The following is a 19,720-nucleotide window of genomic DNA, read 5'->3' as shown; positions in this document are numbered from 1 at the left end:
AGAAACAAACCCTGATGCATCTCTCTACACACATACTGTTAGTGGCCATTACTCATGCAGGCCCGAAAAGGACAAGACCAGACACACACAAATTGCAGGGACACATTTTGGATGCATGCTTGCCTTAGGATAGCATCAATGGTCTAGAATAGTCTGGCCTAGAATAACATCAGTAAGTTAAAATACATGTCTGATAAGCTGGTTACGTGTGTATATAATGTGATTTGGCGGATCCTGTGATGCTGCCTTTAAATTGAATTAAGACTTATTTGCTCAATTCAAAAGTAATGACACATTAAATCATTACGGAGCTTGCGGCAATGTCATCTCTGCTGTAGTAGTGAAGCCATGAATACAAATCAGCTTAGGTGATGATATTCCAATGCTCGCTGTGCGTACGTGTTCAATTAATTGCCGTCAACCACCCAACTGCCTCACTGAGAACATTCATGATTTGTAATCTGATCTAAACCAAGGCTGAGTATCTTTGTGATAACTTGAAATGTATTTGAGCCTACAGGATAGCCTGAGATGATGTTTCGTTCTCATTCCTTCCACCCCACAAGCTCACAGAGAACACTGATACAGGGAATATCCATGCTGCCATCCTCACTCAGTCCAGCTATGAAATAAGTTCTAACCAAGTCTCTTGAGACACAAAAGAAGATGTGCGCCAGACAGTTATCAGTGTTAGTCACATAAAAGGTTAGTTCACCGTTACCTCCAATTTGCCACATTACCCCGATCCATCTCAACCCCTTTCTACTCCAAACTATAAAGCTTTTTGCAAACCATGTTAAAATGTCAAATTTTCACTTCTGTTTCACTTTATTAGAAGTGTGCCAAACATCTGTACGAGTACCAGATGCAGCAGTGGCTGTGAAGGAGTTCAGGGGTTGTGTTGGTATTGGACAGTTTTCTCTGCTTCATGCTTCTTACTATGGACGGTTTTATGTGGAAGCTAGCTAGTGACTGTTAGCGACACAGAGTGCACCTAAAGTTAACTTGCCCCATGCAGTTAGAAGACCCCATGTGCACCCAGCCACCCACCCCCCTCAACAGCCGTACCTCCTCCAGACGACCCTCACTGTTCTCTGGCTCTGCCTCGGAGGCCGGTTGCTGGATCATGGATCCCTCCGAATCTGGGTCCGCCTCAGTCACTGCTGCTGCACTGGGCTCCGTCACCTCCCTGGAGGCACACCAAGAAAAAAAGAAGAAAAAAAAAAGTTTGATGACCTTTAAGAGCTGTATTAGCTGTTATACCCTGCTTACAAAGCTTATCACATTCTAAAAGATACCGCTATATGGAGAACACTGCCCCTGGGATCTTCACCAGCGATGAGGTGACGCAGTCAGGGTGGGGTTAGTGGGAGGGGTTACAGTAGTAGGAGACACGGCCCAGGGACAAAGGACACACGGGACAGAAGACACAGGAAACGTAGTGAGAGCGCGGCAGAGGACGGGTGCTTGAGAGGCCAATGATCTGGGTCAACTCAGCTATAAATAACTCACCAGCCAACTGACACCAAGGGGTCACAAATACTCCTCAAACTAATTCATAGAGAATTCACTCACAGGCAGGCTTCCGACTCTCCCAAGACCACAGACAGTACACAACAGTAACATGGTCTTAAAATAAGTCACTTCCAACTTACAAGTATGACTCCCTCCAGATTGAAAGCAGCCAATGAAAGAACACTTCCATTTTGGATAGCCACTATCGTGAAGACCAACCTTTGGCAAAAAAGAGCAGCAAATAAGCTACCTGAGATGATCTTCTTCTATTACGTTCATATCATAACCTACATAAAACCCTCACCTGTTCTTGTGGGAATCTGTATAGGTCATCATCAACTGCATTCCTCTGACACAACACAGCCTCTTGTAATGTTTTGTTGTGTCTTCAAGCAGGAGTTGTAACACAAGTGGGGGGGCTTGTGCTGGGAAAGCCCAATTCAATGGGTTTCTCTCAAGATAAGTCACTGGCAGAGAGACTGGCACTGCTATGTGCCTTCCGTCTCTAATCCGTGTGGCACATAATCTTCATCTTTTGTATCAGGTGGGTCACTGTGTCTGTGTCTGGGCAGGGTTAAAGTCTACGGTCACACCTGCAGTGACAGGGGCCTGTTAGCAGTAGACAGATGTTGACTGGAATAAACCACCCTCCAGAAACAGGGGTGACGGAACACCCAGGGCAAGCTGACCATTGATCAAACTGTTACGCTTGTTTGTACATTTGTAAACCAGTAAGACTCCCTAATCGGGAGATAAGCGACCGTCAGGTCACATGTATACACAAAGAGGGCTGTAACTGCCATTGCTTCCTAGTTGTGTGGGCAATGTATAGTTTTGCGTGATTTTAGGGCAAAAATTGTAGGAGCAGTGTCCACAAATGTGTTTTGCAAGAATGGGCCTCATGGTGGCGCTAGAAGAGGGCCATGTGACAAATGAGGGGTGGGGTGTCCACGTTGCCTTGGTGGACAAATAGGTACCGGCCCCGGCTCTCCCGGACGCTCCTAGCCCGAGTTACGGCATTTTATGTGAGCTGCAGTGGAGGGGGTCCTCCACTGGGGGCGTCACCACTTTTGCATCCGTTCTGGAGCACCAGGAGTGGGTGGTCCCCGGGAATTCCCAGTGAGCAGCCCCGTTGGGGTGGTCATTTGGTCATTTTTACACTTGGGGGTCCCCCAGGGAGCTGGGGGTCCCTGGAGCTCCGGGGGTCCTTGGAGGTTGTAGTTTGGCAGGTAAGGAGTGTGTGTGCAAAATGTGGCATGGATGGGGGCAACGGTTGTGGAGATATGAGCAGGGCAAAAGTGTGACATGTGACGTGTGACACCTGGGGGTCCCCCAGGGACCTGGGGGTCCCTGGAGCTGCGGGGGTCCTTGGAAGTTGTAGTTTGGCAGGTAAGGAGTGTGTGTGCAAAATTTGGCATGGATGGGGGCAACGGTTGTGGAGATATGAGCAGGGCAAAAGTGTGACTGACTCACAGACAGACGGACAGCCGGTGGAGGTTTTGGTAGTAAATGCGACCTGACGGTCGCAATTAAACACTTTGATCCGAGTGAGCAAAAAGTATGACAAAAAATACAAGGGACCACCACACTATCCATTATGACCCAATAACATCCCTTGTGTGTGCAATTTCTCTAAATCCAGGCTGCCGTATGTATGTATGCATGTATGGATGTAATATAGTTTCTGACCCCTTTAACAATGGCTAGCCGCAATTTGCAACTCTAAAATGTTTTAATGTGTTGAATTTAGAGACAGAAAAGACCTATCTGATTGTATTAAACAATGTTTAACTGTACGGAAAGCTTCTATCTGCAAAGTTCGCTTCCAAACTCCAACACTTAGTAATTAAAAATAATTACGTGCACGTAATTTCTTGACAGAAAGTATATCATAATATCATGTAAACAGTGGATTTTTATGAAACAAACACTTTGCAGATATTGAAGACTGAAGAGGATAATTCAAGCTTTCCGTACAGCTGCAATCTTAGCGAGTTTAAATGTCATTTAATAATACAATCAGATAGGACTTTAAATTCAACATTTAAAACAAATCTAGAGTTGCAAGTGGCGGCTAAACAATGGCTAGGCTATGCAAAGAGGAACCAAAAGCTCATTATTACACATCAGACATGAAATGTCCAATATTCCCACGGTGCAGTGGATGAGGATAAATATGAACGCTGGTGCCATTTGGGAGATTATGTCACAGCATAAGGACCTATTCACACCGACTGGAGCACTACCAGATGTCACTTTAATGACATCCCCTGACACCACCACCCCCAAAAATAAAAAATAAAACTAGTCTGTTCTACAACTTAAATTACATCTTTATTGAATATAGACTGCATTCATTGTGGCATGAGAAGAAATCTTTAATTCATTGATATATGCTCATCATCGTCATGCCATGAAATCTAAGCCCAATTATTTATTCATGAAAACTGCACAAGTGCAGATCCAAATGGGTTTATGAGGAAGAGAGACCCCTGAGAAAATCTCCCAACAAAGGACACCGCGGTTCCCCACCCACACCCCAGTGCCCACATGTGCAAACATGCCACGGGTTAGCAATCAGACTACGGCAGTGGTTCTCAACCAGTGGTCCGGGGACCACCAGTGGTCCTTGAGGGAGGGGTTTCCAGGTGGTCCCCAGTTAAATGATGGAGAGTTGGTAACCAAATGGACCTTTATAGCTCTTTAACTCTTGAGAGCGTAAAATGAATGGACCATTTGGTTTCATTTGACACTCTCAAGAGTTAAATTATTGTTTAACATCTGCATTACTTAATTTACAAGATGTCTTCTCAATTAGAAAATGTAGAAGAATTGTTAATTTGATCAACGTTTGCCTGTCATCTTTCCTACGCTACCACATCAAGACAATACAGCAAGGAATTGTGGACCAAATCTTATACAACGATAACAAAATATTCAAGTTTTGGGTCTGAGAGGCCACATCTCATCAAACGGTGGTCCGCGGCTCATTAATGCCGAATAAACTTGACATGAAAAAAAGGTTGAAAACCACTGGACTAAACGGGTGATCTGATGAAGCGCCGGCTGGGGTCATTTAAACACTACAGAATGAATGAGGGAGGAGGCGATAGCTAGCATCGCTGCTGCTTCCTCTCTACGGACCTGAGGCAGCAGCAACCCGACGCCGCTCTCCTCTCGCTAACGTTTAGCTCACTATCTTACCCGTTTTTGTTGCCTTCAGACAGCATAACACCGGGGCTTAGATTCCCAGCCAAACAACGCTGCGTTATATTCCGGTCAGGCGCGTGTGGGAATCGGGGAAGCGGGGGAGAAAAAAACGGGTTGCGGCTTTTCTGGGGCTTGAGCACTGCGTCGTTTATCATCAGAGATGCAATGCATGCGTGACGGCCATGTTGGCTACTAGCGGGCTAGCGAGTGAATGAGTGAGAGGGGAAATTAATAGGAAAAGGAGAGGAGAGCGAGGGAGGGCAAAGGACCCAGTTTATTCTCCTCTGTAGAGAGAAAGGAGAGACTAGAGAGCAGGCCACGCCGGTTGGGCTGGCGCATTGAACGCCTGTCAAGAAATAATAAGGGACTATCACCATAGTATAATTGACAAAACACTTGGAGAGTATTTACCTCCCCCATACAGACACACACACACACACCACTGGAAAACATTCCAGAGAAATAACTTAATCATTTAAGTGTTTGCATTTCAAAATAGTTTTCTTTCATTACTTTTCCATCCTTTTATGGCTGAAACCAACTTTGTACATTGAAATATTTGAGCAATGATAATCAGTTGCCAATTCAATCAACTGTGAAAAAGCATGTTCTTTAACTCCACAGCTCATGTTATGACATTCATTCGGCTTTCTCTACAACTGAGACAAAGGTTCTTGGAAACTCTTGTGTTTCGATAAAAACAATGCTTCAAAACCTCCAGGGTTCTTATTAAGGCATTCAAAATAATCTGCCACCCTGAAATGTTTTGAGTCTAAACTTTTGGTTTAAACTTTAGATTAAAAGTCATGTATGATTGTTTCAACAAGTCGAGTCACATCCAAGCAAATAGCTGAGGAATCAGAAACACTGACCATCTGTCACCCACATATACTGTACCTTCTACTTCAGGTGTTAATTAAAATGTTTGCATTGTACATCATTGCTTCAATCAAATGCAGTGCAGTTGGAGTATTAGCATAGCTTCATCAAGTGAAAAGGGATGAAAGTAAAGTGCTATGGTAGGAATCTGAAGTTAAAGGGCAGAAATGGCTCAGCAGTAGCTTAGGAATCAGAAGGTTCAATCTGTTTGATCCCCGCGGCTACCCGGGTTAGTGTCGAAGTGTCCTTGAGCAAGACACTGAAACCCTAGCCTTGCATAGCCAGGCTTACTCATCTGCGAAGAGAAAAGCCTGGTGACAATATGAGGCAGATACAGTTCTAGGAGGTGGGGCTGAATTTTCCCGGAAGTTGTCTTTTTTTCACAGTGTGGTGTTCCTGCAAACGTATTTCCCACTGGAAAAAAAAACCTGGTCTACGTCTCCTGCTCCTTCGGTTGCACTCGCAATAAACAATATACAATATACAAACAAAAACATTGATTCAGGCGATCCTATTAAGAACGAGTTAAGAGCTAAAATCTATTTTATTACCGCATGACGTAACGTCCGTTAAACGCAGCACTTCCGCTAGAAATCGTGGAACCAAGCGTAAGTCATATTGTGGCCAGGGTGCTGAAACCCTAACTGGTCCCGATGAGCAGGTTGGTGCCTTGCATGGTTTCCTTCGCCATCATGGTGTGTGAACGTAAAGGTGTCTCCACACCAAACAGACTATTTCAAACGGCTTCAGACTGCTAGCCTGTTGTAGTCTGCTGGCATTAGTTGGCAAACTTGGCATTTAAAAGTCAGGCAACGGAACATCCCATTCAAAGGACACCTCGGTCACTGCAACGCCAATCTGGCTAACCATCGTCACATAAAAGGGAACGCCCTCTCTGTTTGTTCCTCTTCATTTGATGGCTATCAGAGTCTTGTCTTGAGAGAGTACTGCAACGCTGGTTTGGCAGTGTTGCCAGGTCTGCTCATTATAGTTGCTTATTACGTATTGCTTTCAACATTCTTTTAGAAAATAGCTAATGTAATAGAGCTCAAGTGGTGAAACTGGTCACTTCTTTTGGGTTTGTTTTCATAGACCTGGTCGCTTGTTTCACCCATAGAATCTGGCAACAGGAGCTTTTGTCTCCCGGCAGTGTTTTCTCTCACCAAAACAAAAATCAGCCCTAGCTAGCTTTGCTTTGGACTGGAGTCGATTGGTATAGGAACTTAGAGTTGAGATTAAGAATATATAGTATTTAGTTAAAATGTGCAACGGGTTTCTGGCTTAGAGGCTTGCTTCTAGTATTTAAAAGAAATGTATAACTTTATTCAAGAGAAGGATGTGTGTGTAACCCAAGATGGAAACACTAACCTCGTAAAACAAACAAATTGTGTAATACACCATGTTTACACTATGATATCAGAATATTGACAGCTAAAAATGTAACATAAATTGCCGGCATACACAGGGAAGAACAAGAGAAGAGAAGTCGTTCTCACGTCGCCATCCTTAACATAATGCAATACTTAATACTAGCAAGAGAGGATACTAAGCATGTGAGACTAGGCATTTGGGGATGAGAAAATAATGTGTATGGAGGGAACACAAGCAAATATTTCCACCTGCAGGCTGGCAGACTCTTGTATAACTTGCATCGTAGTTGGACACTTCTCCATTCATGTAAAGAATATGTTGAACACAGCAGTTGAATCTGGTTGCAGACAAGCCTCGCAATGTCATGGGCTTGCTCTCACTCGCGCACGCACGCACACGCACACACACACACACACACACACACACACACACACACACACCGTATGCACAAACGTACCATGTACAGTGTCAGTGTTTCTAGACCACCAGATGGCAATTAATTAATGGAGAGTTAGTACACACTTTGTCCACTGTGTCTGTCACCAGAAACAGAGAAATCTCAGAGATTGTTTTTGTCAAAACACTTCCAAGGTTGAAACAGCGAGGCTCAGTGGTAAGGAACGCCATTCCAGCAGTGTCTGGGCGCCAGTGGGAGGGTCTACGGTACAGAGACTAGAGCAGAGCACTGCACCTCATATTAAACAGTTCACTAATGCCATCATAGTTTTTATGAAGAATATTTGATAGATCAACAGTTAGTTAACATCTTATTATGTATGCACCATTATGACGTCATGATTTACAATATGAAAACCATGCTCTTGACTTGATGTATAATATAATAATGTAGACACTTGTGGAAGTGCTTTCTCTTTGAACCTTCGCCGAATTAGGTGAGTAGTTATTTATCTCATGCTGGCTAAAGTAGCATTGCTGTAATGAGAAAAGAAGTCGGCACACAGCTGTAGTTCTGACCTTTTGGTGGGGTGACTTGTCTTCTCTCCTTTATCTGGTTTCTTCTGCTTTTCATCGTCTGCTTCCTTCCCTTGGTGGGCCTTCTGCAAGATCAGAAGTTGAACATGATGAAAACCAACGACACAAATGAACAAAGAGCTGCAGTTAAGCCCTGGTTCAAAAACAAGCACTAACCTTCTGTTGCTTGGCAGGGCGGGAGTTGTCCCGGGATGAGGAAGATGAGCGTGATGAGCGTGACGAAGAGTCAGATTCTGAGCCAGAATCAGATTCAGAGCCTAAATCCTGGGTCTTGGTCACCACCACTGGCGCTTGCACCATCTTGGGGGGAGAAACCATGGACTGTGCTTGGGTGTCGGAGAACCCGCGTGGCTTCTTGGCTACAGGAGGCTGAGCGATGGAGGTCAAGCTGGGGGGTGGAGATGAAAGAGGATGTTCCCCCCCGACCTGAAGCGTCAGCGTCATGGGGGCCTGGAGGGAGTGAGCGGAGTCTTCGGACCCAGACCGCCCCCTCTTACACGGAGGCAGTCGGCTCTCCCTCTCCCTCTCCTCCGCCTCCTGTCTTTTCTGCTCTTTTTCCCTGTCCTCCTCTAACTTTTTCTGTTCTCTCTTATGCTCATCTTCCAGGCGTTTTCTCTCGATCTCCCTCTCCTCTTCCAGCCGTTTTCTCTCCATCTCCCTCTTCTCTTCCAGCCGTTTTCTCTCCATCTCCCTCTCCTCTTCCAGCCGTTTTCTCTCCATCTCTCTCTTCTCTTCCAACCGTTTTCTCTCCATCTCTCTCTCCTCTTCCAGGCGTTTTCTCTCCGCCTCCCTCTGTTCTTCCAGGCGCTTTTTCTCCCTTTCCTTCTCCGCCTCCTGTTGTTTCTTCAGTTTTTCCTTCTCCTCTACCAACCGCTGCCTCTCCCTTTCCTCCTGTCGTTTCTTCTCTCTTTCTATCTCCTCCTCCTCCTGCTGCTTCTGCCTTCGTTCTTCCTCCCTCTCTTCCCTCAGCTGCTTCTCTCTCTCCTCCCTCTCTCTCTTCTGTTGCTGACGCTCTCTCTCCATTCTTTGCAGTGGGGTGTCGCTGGAGTCAGCGGCCCCGGCGGAGCTGGAAGCAGCAGGTCCGAAGTGTGACATGTCCACAGCCCCGGTGGGCTCTGCCGCCGTGGGGAATTTCCCCTCGGACTCCATCTTGCGGACGAGCAGGGTGAGGGGCCCTGGCCTGCGCTCCTGCTGGGGCTCTGGGCTACTGGAACGGGAGCTGGAGTCATCGGAGGAGGAGGAGTCCTGTCTCTGCGCGGCCGGGCGAGGGCGGGGCACAGCACCTTCTGCCTCAGGCTCACCTACGTCCGGGGGACTCTGCTTGGGGGTGTCGGGGAGTGGGAAGGAGAGCTCGGGAGGCGGGGATGGAGGAGGGGTGGGGTGGCGCAGCTGCATGGGGGGCTGATGGACCTGCGGTGGTGGGATGTGCTGTGGTGGCTGAAGCTTGCGCCGGGATCGGGCCGCGGCTGGCGGGACGCTGGGGGACGGCTGCTGCGGGGGCCGTGGAGGGGCTTTGCCACCCCTCCGTGACACCCCCCACTCCTCATCTTCATCACTATCATCCTCGTCATCTTCGTCTTCATCATCGTCGCTGTCCTCCTGCGCACGGCCTGCCGGCCCAGCCGACCTGCTGAGGTGGAGGACGGAGTGGGCAGAGCCGGGCTCGGCCGGCGCTGTGCCTTCCTTCTCCTGGGCTCGGGGCACAAAAGGAGGCAGGCCCTGCCGTTCTATCTGGCCCACCACACGCACAGACAGCGATGCGATGGCTCGGGGTGGTGAAGGCGTGGACTTCTCCTCGTGCCCTAGACGGAGGGAAGGCCGCTGCAACCAGGCTCCTGGGACATTAGGGGCCTCCTGGTGCTGTAGGACGGAGCCAGGGCCCATGTCAGGCCTACGCCCCATCAGCAGGCCTCCTTCTTCCACCTCCGCCCTGATCAGTGGGGGCTGGGTGGACACAGGACGATGCTACAGAACGCAAATGAAGGTGGAGTTAGTTTGAGAGAAAATGTTCCACACAGGATCCCTATGCAAATCTTTGATACATTTTCTTTTTTCTTTCTTCCCTTTTTATTGCTATTATTTCCCTTCCATTGTCTGCATTGTTATTTATTTTGAAAACATAAACGAAACATTTTAGCACAAAAACATATGGATCTCATCAAATGCTTCATGGTTTATTGTAATATGTGATTTGGACGTCCAGACATAGAAACAGATTGTTCTAGTATTTAACATAAAATATTCCAATAAGGATTTCTTTGATATTTATATGTATGTGCAATTTTTTGATGTGATAAAATATGGAAAATCAAAATAACACGGGTGGCAGTGGCTCAGGGGTAGAGTGGCCGCTTAGCAACCGGAAGGTTCCCAGTTCAATCCCAGGCTTAGTGTCGAAGTGTCCTTGAGCAAGACGTTGAACCCCTAATTGCTCCCGAGGAGCAGGTTGTTGCCTTTACTTGCATGGTTTCCTCCACCATGGTGTGTGAATGGGTAAATGTGATGCAAAATCTATGTAAAGCGCATTGGATAAGGGCACCATTTACCAATTAATAGCTCCTATCGTTATTATGAAAGACACATTTCTCAAACCTAATTATTATTATGTTACGTTTTTACTTTAAATATAATATTTATTTTGAACACAGAAGAATAATACATTAACCACTTCAAACCTGGTGTCCCTATTTTGGGCATTATAGTCTAACGTTTTCAAAGATTTTATTTTCAAAATTACCAAAAATAGCATCTACAAATGTACAACGCAGTCTACAGTACATGCTCACAACGTGTCGCATTGTAGTTCTGCTATTTTCTCTAGTTATTGTACTACAATGTACCTACTGTACATCTAGGGCTTAAGTGGTACTTCCTATCATTGTTTCCTGCGAGAATGTGTGTGTGTCTGACCTTGTCACTGTCGTCTTCTGTGTGGTCGTCTTCCTCCTCTGCCGCCCCGGAGCTCTCTGTCGGGGAGAGGAACAGCGGAATGGGTTCAAAGTTCAAAGGTTGGTCAATATATTTTGACCAAATATTCATTATTAAAATATTTACACAAAGATATTTTTGATAAATATTCATAATGCCTACGGCTACGACGGTCAGGTAAGCCTTTAGAGTATATCCAAGAAAAGACAACGAATCCCAGATGGTATACAGGTATAGTCTTATTAGCACGATACTGATATAATATTGATGCCCTATGAGGTGAACTCCATTTGGAGCTCAAAATAGTTTCAACTGTAGTATCTGCTACGACACGTTACAACTTGGAGCTGCAACTATCAATTATTTTCTTAGAGTAATTCTATCAATTACTTTTTGGATTAAATGAATAATCTGTATAATGTTTTTTTTATAATCAACAAAATCAATTAGACTGATTAACCACTTAATCTCTATTTTACTTCGGTGTCACCCAAAATAGTGAAATTAGCCACGGTACAAGCTCACAACGCATTGCGACACATTATATTGAGAGCTTGGAGATCTGCAGTTTTTGCTATTGAGTTTAAGAGATTTAAAAAAAAAATATATATATATATATATATATATATATATATATACACACACACAGTATAATTGATTAAATTGATTAGTTCAAAACCAGGTATAGCTTTATAAAGCTGTTCTGACTCATCTCCTCCCCTATCTAAAACAGAAACACAACATCATTGATCATTACTACAGCTAGTTTTAATAAGTTAGTACCCCACATTTTATTTGTAGTGTATAAACGTGTCAATGCTGCTGTGGTCTGTAGCATCTGATAGCCAAGTGGTTGCATAAACACTTGAGATTAGATCACTGATGTTCTCCTCAGCACAATAGTTGCACTCATTGACACTAATCTAGTGCTTCAGAATTAGCATGGTTTCATCATCATCAGAGAACACACAGATCCCCAAGCAGGGAATCGAACCCGGGGATGGTGGCATTAGGTGATCAGCGCTGTTACTGGTTGAGCCACCCTGACACACTATGTAGACTTAGTAACTTGGTTACCATAGACTTGGTAACCTGGCTAAAGAAAATAACACCTCTGTTAAGAACCTGGGGGTGATCATTGATGCTGAATTAAATTTTAATACACACATTAATCATGTCACGAAGATTGCCTTCTTTCACCTTAGAAATATTGCGCGAATTAGAGCCTATCTGTCGCTGAACGATGCAAAAACGCTGATCCACGCTTTTGTTTTCTCTCGGCTTGATTACTGCAACGCACTTCTCTCTGGTCTGCCAAAGAAAACAACTGACAGATTACAACTTGTTCAAAATGCAGCAGCCAGAGTTTTAACAAAAACTAAGATAAGAGAACATATTACTCCAGTTTTAGCGTCGCTACACTGGCTCCCGGTTGTTTTTAGGATTGATTTTAAAATTCTTTTACTTGTTTATAAAGCTCTAAATGGTCTGGCACCTTCGTACCTCTATAACTGCCTGCATAGATATGTTCCAACCCGCCCACTCAGGTCCTCTAGTGCAGACCTACTTGAGGTGCCAACAATGACATATAAAAAATATGGTGAAGCAGCTTTCTGCTTCTATGGACCGACAGCTTGGAATAAACTACCACTACACCTAAGACAGGCAGCCTCGGTGGATAGCTTTAAAGCACAGCTCAAGACCTATTTCTTTACTCTTGCTTTTAGCTAAATTTTTTAATCCCTATGCTGCTATTGACGTCCGCACGGCTCTGAAATTGTTCTTCAATGTTCTATGCTTTTATTTTTTCTTGCTTTATTGTAATCATTTTACTTATCTCTTTTTTATGTATTTTTTATTTCTATTTTACTTTTTCTCTGTTAAGCACGTGTGCTTCATTTTATGCTCTGTAAAGCACTTTGAGCTGCATTTCATGTCATGAAAGGTGCTATACAAATAAAGTTTTATTATTATTATTATTATTATGTCCTCACCACACATGTATTTAGTCACTGGCCCATGTCTGTTAGCTTGTGCATACACTAGCTAAAGTTTATTGTATGCATGAGCTAACCACACACACATAATGAGCCAGTGAATCCACAGGTAACAAACAGCAATAAACTATCAGAACCCATGTCCATATACTTTGGGCATGCTTTCAAAAAATACATACATTTGATTAAGCAAAGACTTGTTTTTTCTTTTTCAAGATATGTTTTGTGGCTTTCCTGCTTTTATTGATAGGACAGTAGACTGACAGGAAATTGGGAGAGAGGTGCAGCAAAGGTAGTCGGGATCGGGACTCGAACCAGTGACACGCTGTCAGGCTACACAGAGCCTATGAGACTTACTACAAGTCTCAAGTCTGCTGTGGTCTGTAGCATCCGAAAGCCGAGTGGTTGCACTCCAAAAAAGTAAATACTTGAAATTAGATCAATAATGTTCTCCTCAGCACAGCATTTGCACACATTTACACTAACCTAGCATTTCAGAATTAGAGGTCTTACCATCATCGGAGAACACACAGGTCCCCAAGCAGGGAATCGAACCAGGGTCGTTGGTATTAGGTGATCGGCGCTCTTACTGGTTGAGCCACCCTGACCCACTAAATTCTCACCACATATGTCTTTAGTCACTGGCCTGTGTCTGTTAGCTTATGCTTACACTAACTAAAGTTTAGTGTATTCATGAGCTAACCAGTAACCACACATACATAATGAGACAAACAGCAATAAACTATCAAACCCATGTCATTTTGTGATACAGCACAACATGCTAATGTCCCATCATTTGCATGTAAATATAAACTGCCCAGTGCCCACCTGCCCAGCCTGGCCTATGAGAGGCCAGACTGGGGACTGGGCACTTGCCTATTAGCGACACCTGAATTGAGTTGACTGAGTGAACACACCTGATTGTGATTGCAGATGGCCTTTAAAAGGCACTCACCCCAGCATGTTGTCATTTGTTTGGTTACCCTGTAATGTTAAGTTTCTTCAGTTCCTTATGTTTAGTTTGTTTGTTCCATATTTGTTATATGTACAGTATTTTTGATTGTTTGCTTTCTATGTTCCTTTCCTTTATAGTTTAAAATCGTCAACACCAGTTTGCCTTCATTACCACCAGAGATACACTGAAGAAGGCTGATAGCCGAAACGTTTGTTTCTCATCCATGTAATAATAAAGAAAGAAAAAACAACTCTTGCCACTGTGTGCGATCCATCCTCCAATGAATACACCTACATTACCATCACCACTGTCCATTATTCACATGAACTGCCATAATAAATCTACAATTTTTATCCATCTGGTCATGGGCCAATACTCTTCACCTGGTCTAATACTCTTACCGGTATCCTGATGCCTGAATATTATACTACCCAGCAAAGTAACAAAAGCTATTGAGATATTTAACACAGACCAATGCAAATCTTCAAGTCCATGACTATGTTGGGGATAGAGATAGACTTCCAAACCACTTGCCCACTGCTGTTTGTTTTTTGCCAGAATCATTGCCTTTTGCTTTGTTGTTTTATGTTTTTACTTTTATTTTCTGCTTTAATGTTAATCATTTTGTGATTCATTTTTGCTCTGTAATGCACTTTGAGCTGCATTTAATGTCATGAAAGGTGCTTTACAAATAACGTTTATTATTATTACCAAGATATCACACATACCGTAATTCCCACAGATTACAATCACCCAAGGAGAGTTTTAAAACATGACTAAAACTCACATATCTGTTGGGTGAAGTACAACAATGTGCAAATTGATGTCTAATGGACTACAAATCATTGTGTATCCCTGTGTGAGTGCGTATATTATAACTATTTCTGACAGAAAATGCAAATTTATATAGTTTCATAAGATAGGCTTCCCTCTACGTTGCAATGTAACACAGCTAAAAAGCTCCTTTGAATCGCATTTCAAAACACACAGTTGTGCGTGTGTTCGTGCAGAGAAAGACCATTGTTTGTGTGGTTGATAGTATGTTCATTGTTTGTTGCTTCAGTTGGTGGGTGTATGTGTGTGCATGGCATACATACCATCAGCCTCAGAGGACTGCTGTGCTTCTCTTTCCATTCGTTGACAGAGCAGCTCCTGCTGCTTGGCCAGGTACTGCTTTATAAAGCTGTTCTGACTCATCTCCTCCCCTATCTAAAACACAGAAACACAACAATATAGATCAATACTACAGTTAATTTTAATAACATGTATTCCTTGGTTAACACATTTAAAGGACAACTTTGTTTTTTTACAACAAGGGTTCATATTTTAGATTGTAATTAGAGAAAAGAAAAAGTGAGTGTTAAAATGTTTTCATTTGCTTCGTTCTATTGTTTTATTGCGTTTACCGTGCTGTGGGGCATGCGTACGCATGGGGGCATGCGTACTAGTGGCTAAATATGTCTTTTTAGACACAATAAGCCAGCAGTTTCTTTATTGCCATTTACAGTAACACTTCTAGCCCCCATAAGTCACATCCAACCATGAAAGGTTGTGTTGTATCTTGGGAAGGGGCTTATTCTGTGTAAAATGACATATTTAGTCATTTGTACGCATGCCCCCAGCCACTGAAATAAGAATTTCTAGAACAATAGAAAGGATTTTAACACTCATCTTTTATATTCTTTAATTACAATCTAAAATATGAACCCTTGTTGTAAAAAACTAAAGTTGTCCTTTAACTACCCTTGCTCCTTCCTCCGAACATTTTATTTGTAGTGTGTAAATTTGTCAATGCTGCTGTGGCCTGTGGCACCTGATAGCCAAGTGGTTAGGGCACGTACCACATAGGCTCTAATGTCTGACAGTCACTACTCACTACCCTGTTTCTATCTCCACTGTAAATATCAATAAAGGCTCAGAAAAGCGCCCAAAATAACTCAAACGATTTGTTATTAAATGTTGGTGTAGTCTTTAACGCAGAAAACAAACATATCAGGTACAAAGAAATCAGGTATGACCACATTAAAAATTACATTTTGTAAAGAGATCTACACACAGGAGGTTGACTTATCCATTATATTCATTTCTTACCTGGGAGTTGGGCTGCAGCCCAATGTGGGAGGAGGAGGATTTCTGCAGGCTCTCCAACATTAGAGCCTACAAGGAATGAGGGGAAGAAAACTATTAGTTTGACTTACTTGCACCCAGGCAGACACTGAATATACTGTATAATATATACATAAATGTATATTTAGGGTGACTACATTTTCATAAAATCCATTCTGTTGTTTTCATCGGGAAGGGGGACAATTATTATTTTTAGCACTTGGCACACCTACGGGGACTGCACCTTTCAACAGAAGAGAACATGCTGACCATCTAAGATACCCAAAACAAGAGTTATTAATATTATTTTAACTGTGATGGAAGCTGGGACAATTTGGTAGTGAATGTTGAGAACATTAGTGTTTAGAGATATCTGTCCCAGCTTGAAACCAGGACAATCTCAGCCTTATGTTCATCACTTTGTAGAGCAGCATTGACCACATGTTCCTTGTGAGTATAGTGAGGGCCCAAGTTCAAATCTGACTCCAAGTAATTGAAGAAAATATTGATAATCCTGATATTTTTGGCATGTCAATAGATTTGTTAAAGATAAAAGGGATTATACAAAGATTCAGTAAAAATGTGAAGGAGAATGCCTAAAAACCCTCCCAAGGGCTTTGAGAAGTGGCATTCTCCAGGAATATTTGTACATTTAGGATACAATGACATCAAAGTGGAATATACAAATAAATTAAACATTAATATATACATAAACATAATACATAATACATATACATAAACATAATACATTGTGGGGCGGCATAGCTCAGGGGTAGAGAAACCGTTATTAGAGCACGAAGGGTTCCCGAAGGGTTCCCAGTTCGAATCCGGGCTCCCCCAGAGTTAATGTCGAAGGGTCCTTGGGCAAGACTCTGAACCCCACATTGCTCCCGGTGAGCAGGTTGGTGCCTTGCATGGTTTCCTCTGCCACCGGTGTATGAATGTGTGCGTGAATGGGTGAATGTAATGCACAATCTCTGTAAAGCGCTTTGGATAAAAGCGCTATATAAATGCACCATTTACCATTTAATAGACATGTCATACAACAAGTCATGTATAGATAGTCTATCTACAAGCTTTGCCCGATCAGTTTCCTGTCTTTCTACACTCTACTTTAAAAGCATAAAAGCAAAAAAGACCTAATCAAATCAAATTTGTAAACAAAACAAAAAAACTTAAATATACTCATTCTTATCCTCAGTATTATCCTTGTATTATTGCAGTAGCACCTATGTCAGGGTTGTCAACATTGGACTGTCAGAATCCAGGAGATTTATTTTTTGGGGGGTGCGCAGAACTCCCCAACCAGGGTCTGGGGGGTGCTCTCCCCAAAACGTATTAATAGATATTTTTTCCTGTGTTCTGTTGAATTTTGTGCATGTTTGATACATTTATCAGAATTACTTATTTACTAGCATGTGTACAATTTCAGCCTAAAATGCCAAATGTAGGTACGTACAGATTTGATGACTGCAGCAAAGGACATCTTTAATAATGCCTTCTCATCTTTAAGTCATTACTTAAGTGAATATCTGTATGATCTTTCTTGCATGCATTGCCCCCACCCCTAAAGCGGGGGGTCTGGGGGTCCTCCCCCAGAAAAAAATGAACATAGTAGATGTCATTTACTGTGTTCTGGTGAATTTTGGGAGTTTGATACAAAATCCAGGAGAAATCCAGGAGATTTGCCAATCCAGGAGCATGCCAGGAGATGGGGTCAAAATCCAGGAGACTCCTGGGAAATCCAGGAGAGTTGACAAGCCTGCTATGTTAAAACTATTATATTTCATATATAGGCCTACAAAAAAATTACAAGTATAAAAACCCAAGGCAGTGTAGAAAGGGGTAGAAAACAACACAATGTGAAATAACTTGCAACAAAAACCCAGTCTCCCGCTCTCGTATATAGGCTGTGTTTACATTTCATGGCGCGTCCCCGCGGCGCCCTGTGTCGTTTTCTCCACTGTTTGTCACACATGAAGCGCGGGCGCGACGGTACAGTACAGTACAGTACAGTACAGTACAGTACAGTACAGCAGCAGTGGTTCCCAAACCTTTCAGCTCGAGACCCAAAAGTGAGATTAGACGTTTGTCCGGGACAAAAAAAAACGAGTGTAAAAAAAGCAGATCTACAAGCACGCAGCCGCATTGTGAGCTTGTAGATCGTCTATTTTCGCTACTTCTTAAACATTTGTTTTCTAATTTATGGAATTTCTTTGATTTCTTCATGAAATTACTGGGGGGGAAAATAATTGAATTGTGTTTTTAATTCATGATTTCTTTTTTTGTATATCCTACAATTCAAATCGTATTGAGAAAAATAAATAAATGCTGCTACAGTGCTACCTGCTATTTGTTCCAAAGCGACTGAAAAATATTTCTGCTAATTTGTTTAAAAAAGCTGTATAGGCCTATATATAGCCTATAACATGTAGGCTATATAACGACAAAATGTGACATAACTCTGTTTACACAATGTACCCCCTCCTACTGTATATATGTTCCCTATTTTCAACTGTTTTTATTATATTTTTGACACTTCCTTTGGCAATGTAAACGTTATGTTTTCTCATGCCAATAAAGCTCCTTTGAATTGAAATTTGGTTTGGGTCTCGAGTCTCGACCCACTCTTTGGGAACCAGTACAGTGAGTGAGTACAGTGAGTACTGAGTACAGTGGTACAGTGCTGGCTCGCTCTCATCCGTGTGTGCACTCGGGCCTACACTTGACAGGTGCACACACACACACACACACACACACACACACACACACACACACACACACACACACACAAGCTTCAACTGTGTGTGTGTGCAACAACATGGTTGCGTGCGGCCGTAGTAGTTTCCACTTAAGTTGTAATTCGATGTTTTTAATTGATTTACATTTTAATTGCATCGTCTAGCGGCTTGTTTTGTACGCGCAGCGCGGTTTAAGTGTATACATATATTTCTTTTTTTAATGTGTTCCCGCTTCTTAATGCATAACACCGTTATAACGTTACGGCCTCTAACGTTAACCCCATATCTCTCCGCCTGCTGCTGCTGCTTGCTGCTGCTGCTCAACTTGGCCAGACTCGGAATTTGACGCGCAAAACACTCGCAAAAACTCACCCCTTTCAGCCGCTTTATGAGTGCATTTTTCTGCCCGCTCTTCGAGAGGTTTCTTTGCTCCAAAGCGGCCTTCAGGTCCGCGACTCGGAGCGATTGCAAAGGTTTCCCATCCAGCGTAATATCCTCGTCCGCCATTTTGCCTCCCCTCTTCGCTGTTCGCTTCTAAACTACCCCAACAAGCGTCGCTACGGCTTGTCCCGACGTCACGGTTCGGCAATCTCCGGAAGAGCTCGGCTTCTCGCCGAAGTACAGTTGTCAGTACAGCACGAGAGTGTTTCTCAAAGTTTTACATTTCAAGGTCTCCCCCATAGGTCTCCCATTAACTCTGGTAGTGTACAAACTGGAACATTGAGTTACAGACTTGTATGGGTCAATTTAGACCCCCCCTAAAGGAATCTAGAGTCCCTGGAATCCACTTTGAGAATTGAGAACCACTGCAGTACAACCATCCAACCATAGCATACAACTCTATGCCTACAACAGGAGGTTGTTGTCGCTGCTGTCATTTTAACTTTGGGAAGTTTAGGCCAGCATGCACACCCATTTATTATTACAGTTAGGCTTAATTATATCATGTAACTTTATGCCCAAAATTACTGGATAGATGTTCTAATTATGTATACTTTACTTTATAACATTTTCCAAATAATATA

The 19,720-nt window shown here is 43.2% G+C and overlaps 1 protein-coding gene across 2 annotated transcripts in view; it reads right to left on the bottom strand.

Moving 5' to 3' along the window:
- acin1b (apoptotic chromatin condensation inducer 1b) overlaps positions 1-19,213 on the bottom strand; it is a 34,561-nt gene extending 15,348 nt beyond the window's left edge. For both annotated transcript variants that reach the window (XM_080742095.1, XM_080742096.1), the window contains exons 1-7: positions 19,068-19,213; positions 15,940-16,005; positions 14,946-15,057; positions 10,879-10,934; positions 8,125-9,933; positions 7,951-8,033; positions 1,069-1,189 (exon numbers count right to left, since the gene is read on the bottom strand). In XM_080742095.1, coding sequence (XP_080598221.1) covers positions 1,069-1,189; positions 7,951-8,033; positions 8,125-9,933; positions 10,879-10,934; positions 14,946-15,057; positions 15,940-16,005; positions 19,068-19,202 — 2,382 coding nt within the window. In that variant the 5' untranslated portion in view covers positions 19,203-19,213. The remainder of the gene's footprint in view (positions 1-1,068; positions 1,190-7,950; positions 8,034-8,124; positions 9,934-10,878; positions 10,935-14,945; positions 15,058-15,939; positions 16,006-19,067) is intronic.
- Between the last annotated feature and the right edge of the window lie 507 nt (positions 19,214-19,720).

This window comes from Nannobrachium achirus, assembly GCF_963921795.1.
Source record: "Nannobrachium achirus genome assembly, chromosome: 14".
Classification (NCBI taxonomy): Eukaryota; Metazoa; Chordata; class Actinopteri; order Myctophiformes; family Myctophidae; genus Nannobrachium; species Nannobrachium achirus.
Note: the sequence above shows the minus strand (reverse complement) of the source record. Positions and strands in the feature narration are given on the sequence as shown.